This window comes from Pteropus alecto, unplaced genomic scaffold, assembly GCF_000325575.1.
Source record: "Pteropus alecto unplaced genomic scaffold, ASM32557v1 scaffold123, whole genome shotgun sequence".
Taxonomy (NCBI): Eukaryota; Metazoa; Chordata; class Mammalia; order Chiroptera; family Pteropodidae; genus Pteropus; species Pteropus alecto.
In genome coordinates this window covers 179,540-193,722 of record NW_006433950.1, presented here as the reverse complement: position 1 = coordinate 193,722, position 14,183 = coordinate 179,540, and the positions used below count along the sequence as shown (strand labels likewise).

At 53.9% G+C, this 14,183-nt stretch overlaps 1 protein-coding gene across 1 annotated transcript; it reads right to left on the bottom strand.

Moving 5' to 3' along the window:
- Window positions 1-9,242: 9,242 nt before the first annotated feature.
- LOC102877816 (cytochrome b-c1 complex subunit Rieske, mitochondrial) lies at window positions 9,243-14,177 on the bottom strand. Its single transcript, XM_006908733.3, has 2 exons — window positions 13,918-14,177; window positions 9,243-10,128 (listed from the first exon to the last, which is right to left on the bottom strand). The coding sequence occupies exons 1-2, from the start codon at window positions 14,129-14,131 to the stop codon at window positions 9,518-9,520; spliced, it is 825 nt and encodes a 274-aa protein (XP_006908795.1). The 5' UTR covers window positions 14,132-14,177; the 3' UTR covers window positions 9,243-9,517.
- Between the last annotated feature and the right edge of the window lie 6 nt (window positions 14,178-14,183).

The following is a 14,183-nucleotide window of genomic DNA, read 5'->3' as shown; positions in this document are numbered from 1 at the left end:
GGGGCGGCGGGCGCGGGGCGGGGGGCCCGGGGCGTGACGGGAGGGGCTTGTATTTCCCCGACAGCCCTTTCGCTGGAAATGCTGGCGCACCGACTCTCACTCTTCTCCAGGTGCGAAGCGGAAGGCTGAGCTGCAGCCATTTGCACACCTGGCGGGGAGAAGCTACCTGGACCCGGGCTGAGGAGCTACACCGAGAACCCGGGGAAGAAGCGGGTCAGGACGACCCCCCCCGAGCCGCCGGGTGCAGCGGACCTGACCATCCCTGGACTCGGCCATTTCCCAAACCAAAATGTCCCGTGTTCGCTTAAGGAAGTTGGGTAGTTTTTTTTCTCTCGCGAGAGAAAGTGTGCTGGCCGGTGTAACGCCCGCGTACGAGCATCCTAAGTGTCTTCAAAACCAATTTGGCTGCGGGGCAGCAAACTTCTGAGTCGCGAGTCAGGAGGGCCACTGAGGCCAGGCCTGCACCTCGTGCTCGAGCCTCTGACACAAGGCTCTCAGTGGGTGGCTGCCCAGCCAGCACGTGTTCACACCAGGGACCTTCGCACCAGGCACGCGCTCACACCCGGGGCACACTCACACTCAGGGTGCTCACACCCACAATTTGGCTGCGGGGCAGCAAACTTCTGAGTCGCGAGTCAGGAGGGCCACTGAGGCCAGGCCTGCACCTCGTGCTCGAGCCTCTGACGCGAGGCTCTCAGTGGGTGGCTGCCCAGCCAGCGCGCGTTCACACCAGGGACCTTCGCACCAGGCACGCGCTCACACCTGGGGCACACTCACACCCAGGGTGCTCACACCCAGGGCATACTCACGCCCAGGGCACGCTCACACCCGAGGCACACTCACACCCGGGGCATGCTCACGCCCAGGGCGCTCACACCTGGGGCACGGTCACGCCCAGGGCACACTCACACCTGGGGCACACTCAAACCCAGGGTGCTCACACCCAGGGCATACTCATGCCCAGGGCACGCTCACACCCGGGGCACACTCACACCCAGGGCGCACTCACACATGGGGCACGCTCACACCCAGGGCACGCTCACACCCGGGGCACGCTCACGCCCGGGGCACACTCACATCTAGTGCACGACACATGGGGCACGCTCACACCCAGGGCACGCTCACGCCCGGGGCACGCTCACACCTAGTGCACATTCACACCAGGGGCGCTCATACCCGGGGGAGAAGCTCACAGCTCCGCCCAACTGCTGACTACAGAGAGACCTCCACTAAGTGGCCACACAGCTCCCATCGGGTGACGAGAAAGCTGGGCTAGACCCATCACTCACGTTTCGCGGCGCCCAGGTTTGCAGCCTCCAGCCAAGAGCGAGCCTGCACACCTGCAGCACCTGTCGCCAGCGGAGAGCCTGCTGCACCTGCCGGAAAGCGAGGCGGTCTCAGCAGCAGCTGACCCGGGCGGGCCTGAGTGGGCAGGTGAAGACGAAGGGCTGGAGCAGGCGACATCACCTGGCAGCGTCCTTTGCTTTGAGGAGATCAGGATGGAACAGAAACCTTCAGCAAGATCGTCAGTAACGCAGTCACAGTTGTTTTGAGAACTTCCGGGACAGACGGGCTTTCCCACAGCAACGGGCAGGCTACAGGGCGAGGTCTCAACGCTGCCCGGTGGTCATGCACGTGACGTAGCCGTGCTGAGCAGCTCGTGGGAACAGAGCGGAGGAGAGCACGCCTGTGACGCCAACAGCTGGGTCGCCGCGCGGAGTTCGTGAGGCCAACAACGTCTTCCGAGCGTCCGAGTCGCATTATTGTCGCTCAGAGTCTTGCCCGTAAGCTAACTTGACAGCTGGCTTAAAAACAGTGGTAGACAAGGCAGGGTAGTGTCAGGACCAGACCCCGGGGTGGTGGGGACGGAACGCAGAGCGGCCGTCAGCCACCACGTTCTCCTCCCACACCCGGAGGGCTGGCTGATGGCAAATTCTGGAACTTTCAGACTCAGAATCTACCCGCAGGGTTTTCCAGGACCAAGCCGGGCTGTTGTCTGCGGGTCACGTCGAGGTCCTCCCTCCGACATCAAACGCCTCGGAGATGCCGCCAGTGGACCAGCTGAGCTCTGCCCGGGACAGACTGTGCAGACTGTTTTGTAGGCAGCTCTCTCTCTCAGTAGGTCAAGAATATTCTCACATAAGTTACTTTGTACAGGGGACATAATTCATATTGAGAAAAGCACGTAGATTCATTTGAAAAAACGCCGAAATAATATTCCTGCAATATTTAAGAGGATTTATCTTTGAGTGAGATTTTCGTGATTTTGTATGTGTTCTCCATGCTTGTCTGTGCTCTCAAGGTTTTATTTTGTATTAGAAAAACTTGTAGTTAAATAAAATGCTGTCTTTAACTTCTCAGGTAGTAAGAACGTTTTACACCTTATCTATATCATAACCGTCTGCTTCCCTATCAAGAGTTTATCAACAAAAGAAAAATATTAGCTGCTAATGACCTCCCGCGGTCCCACCCTCCGGTCAGTCAAACATCAATCCCGATCCCTCCTCCTGAAGTCAGTCGATGAAGGGACAGATGAAGGGACAAGGGACACCGCCAGAGGTGGGCGGCCGACCTGCGCTTCCTGCTGGGCGTTCTCACCTTCCCACCCGCGGCCCTCGCCTCTTCCCTTCATCCCCCAGGAAGCGCCCACTTCCTGGGCACGGTCCTGCTCACTCTGCGGGGACAGCCACACTCCGTCTCCTGCTGATGCTGCGCCCTGCCCCCCGCACCCAACTCAGCACTGATCTCTTTCCCACAGACAACCATTTCGTCCAAGTCACGTGTGAGGGCCAACGACGAACACGCCCTCCCCTTACATGCATGACGCGCACTGGCCTTCACGCTGAGTGTCACCCTGGAACGCGGACGCCATCGTGGCCTGCCCCACACTGCAATCTCCGTGTCCAGCAAACAGCCTGCGGTCTTTCTCCTTCCTGAAGCCACGGAGTGACTTCTGCGCTTCAAAGCCCCTAAGAGAGAGTCCCCACTGGCCACCGGATGGAATTGGGTTTCCGAGTGTCTGGGATCAGAAACCCGGGCACAGGCAAAGACGCCCCGGGACCGACCGCTCTATTTCCATGCCTCTGCTCCCCAGACTCAGCCGCTCCAGGCTGAGCCCAGCGCGGAGGAGGAGTCGGTGGAGGTTCTTAGTCTAATTCTTTTTTTTTAGGCCAGAGTCACAAGTTCAGCCTCAATTTAGAATTGGTTTGGGGCTTTAAAAATCCCAGTGCTAAAGTGACTTCCATACCATTTAAATCAACTTAAAAACTGTTAATGCCTGGAGATGGGTCTGGGCAGTTTTAAGGCTGGGCAGGAGACTCTGCTAGCACCGGAGTGTGAAGGTGTGGCCTGGGACACAGTTTTCATCATGGCTGCCACTGGGGTCACCCAGAGAGGTCCTTCAATTCCAACTTGCATGACCTGGGCTTGATTAAGCCATACCCCTGGGAGGGGTCAGGGAAGCATCTGATCCTCCCAAGGAGCAGACAGGTTAGAGAACCACTCCCCCAGGCCAAGCCCTTCAGGAGAAACCCTCTCGGTGCCCCCCACATCCTGACAGCGGGGAAATGGACCCCTCTCCGGGGACCGCCTCCCCTTCCTGTCACCAATGTCCATACTTCCATGAAGCCCCTGAACTTAATTCTGCCCTCATGATTCAAGAATCAACCAACATAACTGCATCTATTTACAGTGTCCATGAGGGCTGGATAGACGCATACACTGTCAAATGATTACCAAGTTCAAGACCGCGAACACAGCTAACTTTTCTTGGGACGGGAAGGCGGACGGCCCTCTGGGCGACGTGCAGGCGTGCCCCACGTCATCACACAGTCAGCAGGCTGACAGTCCGCCTTCAGAGCTCCGTGTAACCCGTCTCCCTCCCCGTCTCCCTCCCAGTCTGACCTCCTGCGGCCAGCACGACGCCCTGCAGGCTCATCCGTGTGGTCACCAGCGGTCCACGGTCCACGGCGGCTCTCTAGGGTCAAGCTTGGGCGTGTTCTCGGTCTTTTCAAACAACCCGCACGGTGAGCCCTGCGGCAGGCGGGTGCAGCTTTGCCCTCCACCAGCTTCGGAGCCAATCCGGACGTCAGGGCCATCGTGAACGCCGACCTCCCGCTGAGGAATCAGTCTGAACAGGGACGTCCCAAGTCCTATTCACGTGTCATCTGTGGCCTCTGGTATCCCTCACTAAATAATGCTTCAAGCGTTCGTACCTTGCGGTACGGTATGGTTTATGTGCCTTTCACACCCTTAATCTCTTCTGAGATTTCTATTTAAAGGGGGAATACAGTCCCTAAGCGGGTTTCATACGGGCCGGGGCCTCAGAATGTTCCGTCCCTCCAAAGGGCAGAGGGAGAGCTAGGAAGGCAAGTGCACACCCCCCGGCTGAAGGAGGGGGCACGGGCCGGGGTTCTGGCACGCGAAGCTAAAGCAAACAGCAGACTTCAGACACTCACCCTACACTGGACGATTAGGTGAAGCGCAGCAGCTTTTTTCCCTTCAATTAGAGTCGAGGTTTTGTTTTAAAATGAAAACACCGTTTGCTTATGTATTTGCATTTCTTACCTTTGCAAACATTCTAATCAGATAAGGATCTCAAAAGCCAGATCGCTGTAAGCTTTTGGGCTCAAACTGGCTCCCGTTTAATACCTGCAAACACATGAAGTGTCGTTTACAGTATCTGGGGTTTCCAGTTCGCCGACAGACCGGTCTTCTGCTGATGGTTACGGAGGGTTTGTTGCAAAGACGCTGCCGAAGCCGTCGCCACGTGAATTTTCATCTCGTGCTGGCACCAGAGTTCCCATGGACAGCACCTTTTCGCGGGGACCCCCCACACGCCGTGGCAGCCTGCCTTTCGTGGTGTGTCTAGGTCTCCTCCAGGCACCCCCGGTGGGACCACCGGGCCTCACGGTCCTGGCCGTGCTCTGCTCAGGACTTCCCTCCACCTCCGTGAGGAGCGCCGAGCACTGAGAGAGAGAAAACACGCCTCGACCCTTCCTACCCAGGAGAACGCACAGACTCGCCTGCTTGACGGTATTTTCATCTCTAAGCAAAATGTTCCCTTCCTAAATCCTGGGATGGAAAGTGACTAAGAGGGACTTTAAATGCCAGAAGCAATAAAATGATGTCTGTTGCATTTAAAAGTGTTGGAAATAAAATACCGAAGGACAGACATTTTGACATTGAAATCTTACAAGGGCAGAAGAATGTTCATTATGAAGCAAATAAAGTAAAATAAATCCTAGTTTTAAGATCCTGATTTCATTGTTTATTCAGTTTCTTCTTCTGGGAACCGTCTAAATTTAAATCCAAAATATCCTATAATATAGCTAATTTCTCCTCTGACCTAAAGTCCTAGAAAGATGAGACACCCAAACATTACATGACTGTCCCATATTTAAAAATGTTAGTGCTGATATTTACAAAGCACTCCCTGGAAACATTTCCTTTCAAATAACATCACTCGGAAATTCATTTTATTTTTCATTCAGCATTTTTCAAGAACACCACAGGCCCCATCCCTCAAAACCAGGAGCGTGAACTCCGCGACAGAGGAAAATATAAGCATCTACGTGGTATGATATGCCTGGCGGTCTGGGGATAAATGCAGGAAAAATGAATGACCTCGGCGCGAGCTGGCACATCTGAGCGGTGCGGGAGGGTGGGCAGAGGACAGCCTTGCTAAGACGAGGTAAAGGGGAATGGGGCAGAGGACAGCGTGGACAGAGAGAAAACTGGGGGGCACGGCCAGCAGGTTCCGTCCCCGGAGCAAAGGGTTTACTGATGGGATGCAGGAAGGCGGGCTGGTGGGGTGCTGTGTAAATAGTTTTTAAGTCATCTCTGGACCTAGGTTAATGCGCTAATCCCTAAAGAAACCCCAAGGGGTACTATTTCTCAGATGAGGAAGACAGGCACAATAAGTCACGTGTCCGGGAAATGGCAGAGCCAGGATTAGAACCCAGGAATCGAGCCCAAACTCCTAACCTCTACACTACACAGAAGTTGCGTGGAGGATGGTTTTCATGGGGACGAGACGGAAGGGAAGCAGACAGACCTGTTTGGAACCTTTCTGCAGGGGACCAGGCAAAAATCGACGAGGTCTCAATAGACTCATGACGGTGCTCAGAACCAAGGCTCTGGGCTCAGGCCTCTTGGGTCACAATAAAATTTTGGCTCCACCGACCTACCAGCTCTGTAATTGTAGACCAGGGACTCCTACGTGCCTTAGTTTCTCTATCTGTAAACTAGAACAGCAGCATCACCTACCTGACAGGGTTTCTGAGGATTCAGTGAGCTCACATGAAGCACACGTAGCCTGATGTGTGCCATCCCCAGAATGCTACAGATGGGAGACCGTGACAGGCCTATCTTACTGAGGTGCAATTAGCAGCACTGGGGGCTGATCTGGGCCCGGGGGAGGGGGCAGGGAAGACGGGAGGTCTGTAGCTTGCCAGGTAGGTTACTGGGTCGCAGGAAAGGCCACCAATGCGATGGAGAAGGGGGCTTATGGGCGACAGAGGTGGCTTCCTTTACTTTTGGACATTTCGAGTTGGCCTTAACAGAACATCCGTGCGCAGACAGACACCCGGTGAGCAGCTGGCCGTGAGCGTGGAGCTCGGGGAAGTGACCTGGGGCTTCATGAGCGAACAGGTGACGACGACGGTGTCAGGACAGTAGGCCGAGGATGGTACTCTGAAAAATACAGACCTTTATTTTGGGTTAATATATAAAATGTAATGATATCCAAATGACATAAAAATATAGAAAATGACGATTCTGCACTGTGAGAACGAAGAGTGACTTCGGACATGTGGAGAAATAGTACGTTCCCATCGTCTAGAAACATGAAGATGCTGAGAAGAACGCACCTGGACCCCAAGCCCTCCCCGCCGTCCACACACTCACGCTGGGTCGACGGCGGGTTTGCCGAGGGCTCGCAAACGACAGGAAATCTGACGTGCCCTCCGACGGACGGGGCAAAGGCTTTTTTAAAGGTTGCTTTCTGGAACCGCTTTTTAAAGCAGTGTAGAGGCACAGATCTCGTTTACCCCCCGTAAGAGGTACACGTGAACGGCCCGATGTCAGAATTTTTCTACTCTCCTTAAGTCCCCCTAACACCTGGGATCTCCCTGGGGGAGAACGTTTTGCATTCGGGCGCCTCCACCCCCACCCCATGCCAGCACCACCCTGCAATCACTGTGACAATCCAACGGCCACAAACGTCCCCTGGAGTCGCAGTGCTGCTACTGTCAAGGGCGAGCTCAGTGGACTGACACGATGCTGCTTCTGTGAGTCCGGGTCTCTCTATTGTACCCCCAAACCCGGCAAACACGAACGGCACCTAAGAAAACCCATTCCCACTACTGGGGCGGGGAGGGGCTCACAGAACCTCAAAGTCAAGACTCCGAAACCAGCTAGTCCAATCATCTGTCCTAGGGATGGGCACAAATGTCCAAAGCAGAGGCGGCGACAGGCCCAGGGCTCCCCGCTGGGAGACGGCAAAGCCACAGTCAGCCGCCAGTTCCAGCACTGTCCCCTACGGCCCGCCTCCAGCCCACGGGACCCTGCCCGGGAAGAGCAGGAGCTGCACAGCCTCGTTACGTCCATGGAGCGGTCACTTTAAAATGTTTACGTAGGATGACAAGGCACCTGGATTGCTAGGTTCTAAGGATTCATTTGACTGCTCCGAGGTCTCTGCTCCAGGTTTAATTATTCACCTTCAAATGAAAAGCTGCATTAACCTACTATCCCATAAGTTCCTCCAAGTAAGAACCTCCCACGTCGGTGTGACCTGAAGTACTGAACGGCTCCTGGTGCCTTGTTGAAAACGAAAGTACCACTTCCGATTTGACCCCAAACCTGTCAGCTTCTAAGTTATATTTGTATAGTTTTAAGCAATAAGCTGTGGGCAGCTGGCATCATGGAAAAGTAGCGTGAGTAGAAAGTGTAAGATGATTTTCCCCACAAATGTCAGGAAAACAGAATCTTCACCAGTGATAAACAAGCAAAATAACCAACAAATAAATACACCAACTTCTCGTGGCCTCAGGCATTGGGGGCAGAGGGGAAGTCACATGAGATGCTCCAAATATCGGCCCCCAGCCCACGCGCCTCCGGGACTGAGACACGGCATGGCCTCGCCCCTTCAATGCCGATTTGCTTGTGGTCTGTGAGTGTTCAACAGCCAGAAAGCCCTCCATTTCAAACAGAAAACATAGCAACGTTTGGCACTTTTTGTCTGTTTACACCTAAATATTTGAATCTAAATGTCACTGTCTAGAGACCCAGAAAATACTATTGTTACATGCCTGTTTTATCACATCTGCTAATTTTCTTTCTAGAATAAAAACGAGCTAGACATTCGCTCACGAGCAGAGACTTTTTGCCGTTTTTGTTGTGTTTGACGCACTTAGCCAGAGTCTAGGGACTGGCAGCTGACGGCCAGCTCCCCCCGATGTGACCCCTCGCCCTAGCTCGCTACATAATAAATGCACCTGAGGTCGCAGGTGGACCCAGCAGAGCGCATGCTGAGCCAGCTCCAAAGGGCAGAGACAATGGCCGCATCAAAGCAGCTGAGGCGGTCAGCATGGAGCCCGCCCGCCCCCAGGTCCCGGGGATCAGGCCCCGGTGTTTCAGCCCTGGCCTGGAGGCGCGAGGCAGGAAGCGCGGTCAGTTCTGAGGTCTCCCTGTGCCCACCCCCACTGCACGGTGAAAATGGCGTTACTGCAAAGCCAACCGAAGAAACGCGAAACCGTAACTACGGAGACAAAACCAGCGGGGTCATTTTCACACGCGGATGAAACCAGGGCTCACAGGCCCTGCTCCCGACAGGCGGATGGCAGGAGGGACCGCCCACGCCAGAGGAAGGGCATGGCAAGCCGGACTCCCATTCTGGAACGCTTCTCTCAGATAGTATCCCATCGCGACCTCTTACAAGTGAAGAATTCTAATTACTCACTCCCGTAGGTGACGAATAAAACCTCCGGGCCTGTCACACAGGCAGGAAACGGGGGGCCAGAGCTGGGCTAACCGTCAGGGCCCTGACGCGGGTCCCAGCGCTGTCCCACACCGACCACACTCAGCATCGCCACAGGGTTAGTGTGTGTGTGTCGGGTGGGGGGGAGGGTGAGCCCCTCACCCCGCAGCACTGGGAGGTGACGCCTGTCACCCTCGCCCTGACCATGAGCTCTGCAAAATGTGTCCCCAACACAAACAAGAGAAATGAATGAGTCGATTACAGATTTCACAAGACTCTTGTACGCCAGCCTGATTTTTAATTCGAATTAACCATCAAAGACACTGCAGCTTTCCAGTCGCAGAGCCCAACGTCAACGGTGCCTTCATCGAGTGACTGCTTGAGAGCACCCCGCGTTAGACTCTACTTTGCACTGACGTTCGCAAGTTCATTATCACCCATTCTTAAACCTTGACAATCGACCAACTTGAAACTGAAGGACAGAAGGCCTGCTCGCGAATAAGTCTTCCAGTGGCACGAAGACTCCTCGGGGTCAGGGGTCTAGCCGACGATCACCAGGTCATCGCCGGTGAACTCATACGTGGGGACTTCCAGGTTGAGAGGGGCGGGCCCCTTCCTGATCCGGCCGGACGCGTCATAGTGCGACCCGTGGCACGGGCAGTAGTAGCCGCCGAAGTCTCCAGCATTCGCGATGGGCACGCAGCCCAGGTGGGTGCAGACGCCGATCAGGATGATCCACTCGGGCTTCTTGACTCGCTCCAGGTCGTGCTGCGGGTCCCTCAGCTGGGACACCTCCACGGCGGCCTCCTGGTCGATCTCCTTCTTGGTTCTGTGGCGCACGAACAGAGGTTTGCCCCTCCACTTGAAAGCCATGTTCTTGCCTTCCGGAATGTCGGATAACTTGATCTCGATTTTTGACATGGCCAGCACGTCGGCCGAAGCACTCATGCTGGAGACGAACTGGGAGACGACGTTCTTGGCGGCGTACGCCACGGCCACCGTCGTCGTGGCGGTTATCAGGTAGGAGAAGCCCTTTCTGGCCTCGGTGCTCTCTCTGGAAGACGCCGTGCTGTCGGACACTTCGGCGCGGCGGTAGTCGGAGAAGTCGGGCACCTTGACGTCGGTGTGCGAACAGCGGACGGAGGCAGGCACTGCAAGACAGACGGGAGGTTACAACACAGCGGGACAGTGCCCCGCGGGGCGCCCGCCAGAAACGGACAAGCATCAAGCGACAAAACTGCGAAAAATGGCACCCGCTGGTCTCAGAGGTGGTCAGCCTGGCAGCGCCGGCATCTGATGAAGCCACCCACCACCATTGCACCCGCGTGACAGCGTAAGGGGCCACGTGCAAACCGAGTTCCTCCCCACCGAACACGCCGATTCAGGATCCGTGACTGTTCAGTGCCTCGACTCTGAAAAGCTACATCGCACTGTGAACAGCAATATGTTGAAGTCCCCCAAAATTCAACGTGGTAAGACATACATTATGTGAAATACTGCCCATATTCTCCTGATTAGAAGGGACCCTAAAATTAATCTAGTCCACCCAACAAGTGATGTGTGTAATCGTCTTACTAACCGTATGTCTAACTTTATATTCCTACCTACTCGTTCTCTGAAAGAACTAACAAAAATTCATGAAATACTAATTACAAGATAATAAACACTCTACGAACTGTTAGCAGAAAATTTAGAGATTTCTATTTTATACTTTGGGATACAAATTAGGATTACCTTAACTTCGACTAAAACTCTTACTGGGCAGAAAAGAGCATCCTTATCAGAATAAGCAGCTAGCGAATAAAACCTCCAAAAGAACGAATTATTTCGATTTAGTATGGACCAAGAGCCAACTTTCACACACAACCCCTCCAGCGAGGGGTGACAGCTCCACGGAGCAGGGGGCTGACTTTCTTTTCTGCTCCACTGGCTCAAAATGGCCCGATATTTGTCCCAAATGAATGTTAAATTAAAAAATGACTGTTTATGTGATACTTTAGGGCAAGTAGTTTAAAAAAAAAATTTTGTCTTGTCCCATTTCATTTTTAAATGTCTGACAAAAAATTAACTTACTGGTCTCACTTTTAAGTATATTTCGGAAGCAAATATCTGTGTATGTTCATTTTAGGACAGTTGCTAGATAGTCTCCTTTTTAGAAAGGGGATGCTAAAAATGCCTCACTTTTAGAAAATATGTTGCTTCCAAAAGAAATATGGACTTATAAAACGCATTTTCATACAGGCTGCAACTCTACTTAGCCCACCAGGCTGTCCCATCCTAAGATACTTCCTTGAGCAGCTGAGCATTAAAGAACACCCCGCCCTCGCACAAGGTCACCATCTCTATGAAGCTGCAGTGTGCATAAACAGTGGTCAACCTGTTGAAACCCCTGTGTGCTTTTCTGGCAAACATGACATCTTTTGGAGGGAACCAGGACATAGGTAGTGACTGCCTGAGATTCCCAACTATGGCAAAGTGACATTACATGATGGACGACCCGACTTCCACCTAATGCTAACCTGTCAGTGTAGACTGGGGCTGGGATCAAGCATGAATGAATGGCTTTCCCGTAGCACGGTCTGAGATTACACAGGAAAGGTGTGTATCATACCTAAAAGATGAAGGCACCAGTTCCCGCTTTGACATTAAAAACTTATCCACAACCCTTAGCCATTGAAGGGGTGTACAGGAAACGTACATGAAACATACAGGAAATGCACAGGAAACGCACAGAACACTCAACAGAATGGCCTCCACCTTCACCTCGGACTTGTGGGCAAAGGAAAGCCAGCCGTCCGTTCCCATTCTACCTTGCAGGTTGCTCTTGATGCTGAGCTACACCATGGAGGAAGCTTTGGGAAATTACACTGCACACTGCAAAACAGTCTCAACGATTTACGTGAACTGCATGAAGTGTGACTTTTCACAGCAAAGAAGCTAGCTAGATGTAGTTCTCAACTAAAGCAAAATACTTATAGAAACATCATCTAAACAGAGAAAACTTAAGGTGTGATAACCAGACAGGCCTTTTGTGTTTATTTTTTCAAGGTGAGCGCTGCTCTGCCTTGGGAATCTTCTCCCGATCCAGCGCCTCCCACCCCGCACCCCGCACCCCGCACTGACACCTTTCAACAAGACATCTAGGCGAGTGATTTTAATGTGAACTTAAGCTACATGCTCAAGGCATGGTTACAGAAGAGGTTTGCCTTACAGTTCTACATTATTTACCAGTTCTTGGAAAAGACAGGTAAGCCCCCAGTTTTTAGAAGAAACCCGTTAGCCAATTTGACAAATTCCAATGGTGCTTTCAGCCTTTGCTGTTGAAATTTTCTCCTCCCCTACTGTTTCTAACCTCCAGGTCTAAACAGGCTTGGGATGGTACTGTTCTTACCTTGAACAGTTTCTCCAAAACCCAGGGGTGCCCCTTAACCAAAAAACCACCATTCATTAATCTTTTACACCACTGCATGCAAAATCCAAGGCTGTGGGAGGTGGACTAAAGGAGACATTCTCTATGCCCTCGAGTTCAAGGTCAGAGGAAACACACACCCAGTGGGAAGTGTTACCTGCTCTAAAATACAGAGGAGTCAGCGGATGTACGATGTTGTCGGCCTCGTCCTGAACAAAGACCGAAGGGACGAGCAAGTGTCGTAAACATGGAAACCTGAGCGGGAGTGTCACTGAAGCAGAGGACACGGGGGATGAAGGCGGAACAGAGCAGGGGGACTTGGCACGCAGGTCAGGGGCCAGCAGCTCCCGTGTGAAGGGGCCAGGCGGGTGACACGATGAATCGAGCAGGACGGTGGAGAACGAGACAGCACGTGCTCTGCCTAAGGGGGCGGTCGGGGCACCGCACTCGACTTTTCCCGTGCGGAAGCTACGGCCCGGTATCCCCAGCTTCCAACACTTCAAGACACTCCAGCAATCTTCCCGGCTCTTTAAAACCATGCGTGGGGGGCACACCGGCCCACGGGTTGCCAATTCAGGGTCTCCAAGACAGCCCATGAACAACAGAAAACGAGGCCCAGAAGAGAAACTAGAATCTGCTGACAGTCCTGCTGGGAGCTCACGGCCAAATCGGTCTTTCGGAGCCATGCTCTGTCCCGTGCACAGTGCGTATCCTCACTGTGCTAGTCCCTGCCTCTGGCACCGCGTTTTCTCGTCTGTCAAATGGGAATATCGATTTCTGCCTGTTCTTGAGACTGATTATGGTGTGAAAACCGTTTGGGCCTGCGTCTGAAAACACGGCTGACATTGTGACCCTGAGACTTGTGTTACTGTTGTGGGTTTTTGTTTTTCACTGTGTGGTGGTGGTGGAGGGGGGTGGGGTTTGAAATGGGACAGGTAGTGAATGAGACACTCTCCCAAATAGTAATATCAGTTCCTATTGTTGAGCATTTATAAAGGGCCCAAAACGTACTAATGACTTTATACAGAATCTTTCCATCTGAATCTCACTAGATAACCTATGAAGTTGGTAATAATCATTCACCTATTTCACCGGTGAGAAGAACATTTAGAAATTTGCCCCAAGTCAAACGACCTGTAAGCAGTAAAATCTCTAACTCTGCTGGAAGCAGCTGGACTCCAGAGTTCTTGAACTTAATGGACAAGTGCAGATTTGGGCCTGCGGCTGGAGTCCGGCCGAGACTGGCCGCCGACGGAAAGACTCGCACAGAGGCCTGGAATGCCAGAGCTGGAGGGTCACTTGATACTGCCCAAGCCAGCGGTGCCCTCGCAAGGTGGGGACACTGAGGCCCGAAGAGGTGCAGAAGCCTGCCCAAGGTCCACCCAGCGCGGGAACCAGATCCCCCACAGGGCTCCGCCGCGTCTCCCCGCAGACCCCCGCCCTCTTCCGCTGCCCGCCGGGTCCGGGGCGGGAGAGCGCGAGAGATGGGGGACCGCCGCAGGCCCCGACCGCTCCCGTCAGCCCGGCTCACCATTGAGGCCTACGACGGCGACCAAAGGCCGGCTCGCGGCCTGGCCGCTCAGCGACTCCCGGCAGAGGAAAGGCCGCTTCACGTCCAGCACCGGCGGCTCCGAGGTGGCGGGCACCGCGGCCGGCACCAGGGGCCGCAGCGCGCCGGCCACCGCGCGGGACGTGGCTGACAGGACGGGCGCGAACGGGCCCGAGCGGGCGGCGACCGACAACATGGCGACACCTGCTCCAGACACCGGGCCGGTCACAGGGACGACCTTCCCGGAG

What these genes read in the sequence shown, in the direction of transcription:
- LOC102877816 (XM_006908733.3), bottom strand. Translation starts at nt 14,131, where the DNA reads ATGTTGTCGGTCGCCGCCCGCTCGGGCCCGTTCGCGCCCGTCCTGTCA. An exon ending in CGCCGTCGTAGGCCTCAATG is followed by an intron (nt 10,129 to 13,917) that starts GTGAGCCGGGCT and finishes TCTGTCTTGCAG; the next exon opens with TGCCTGCCTCCGTCCGCTGT.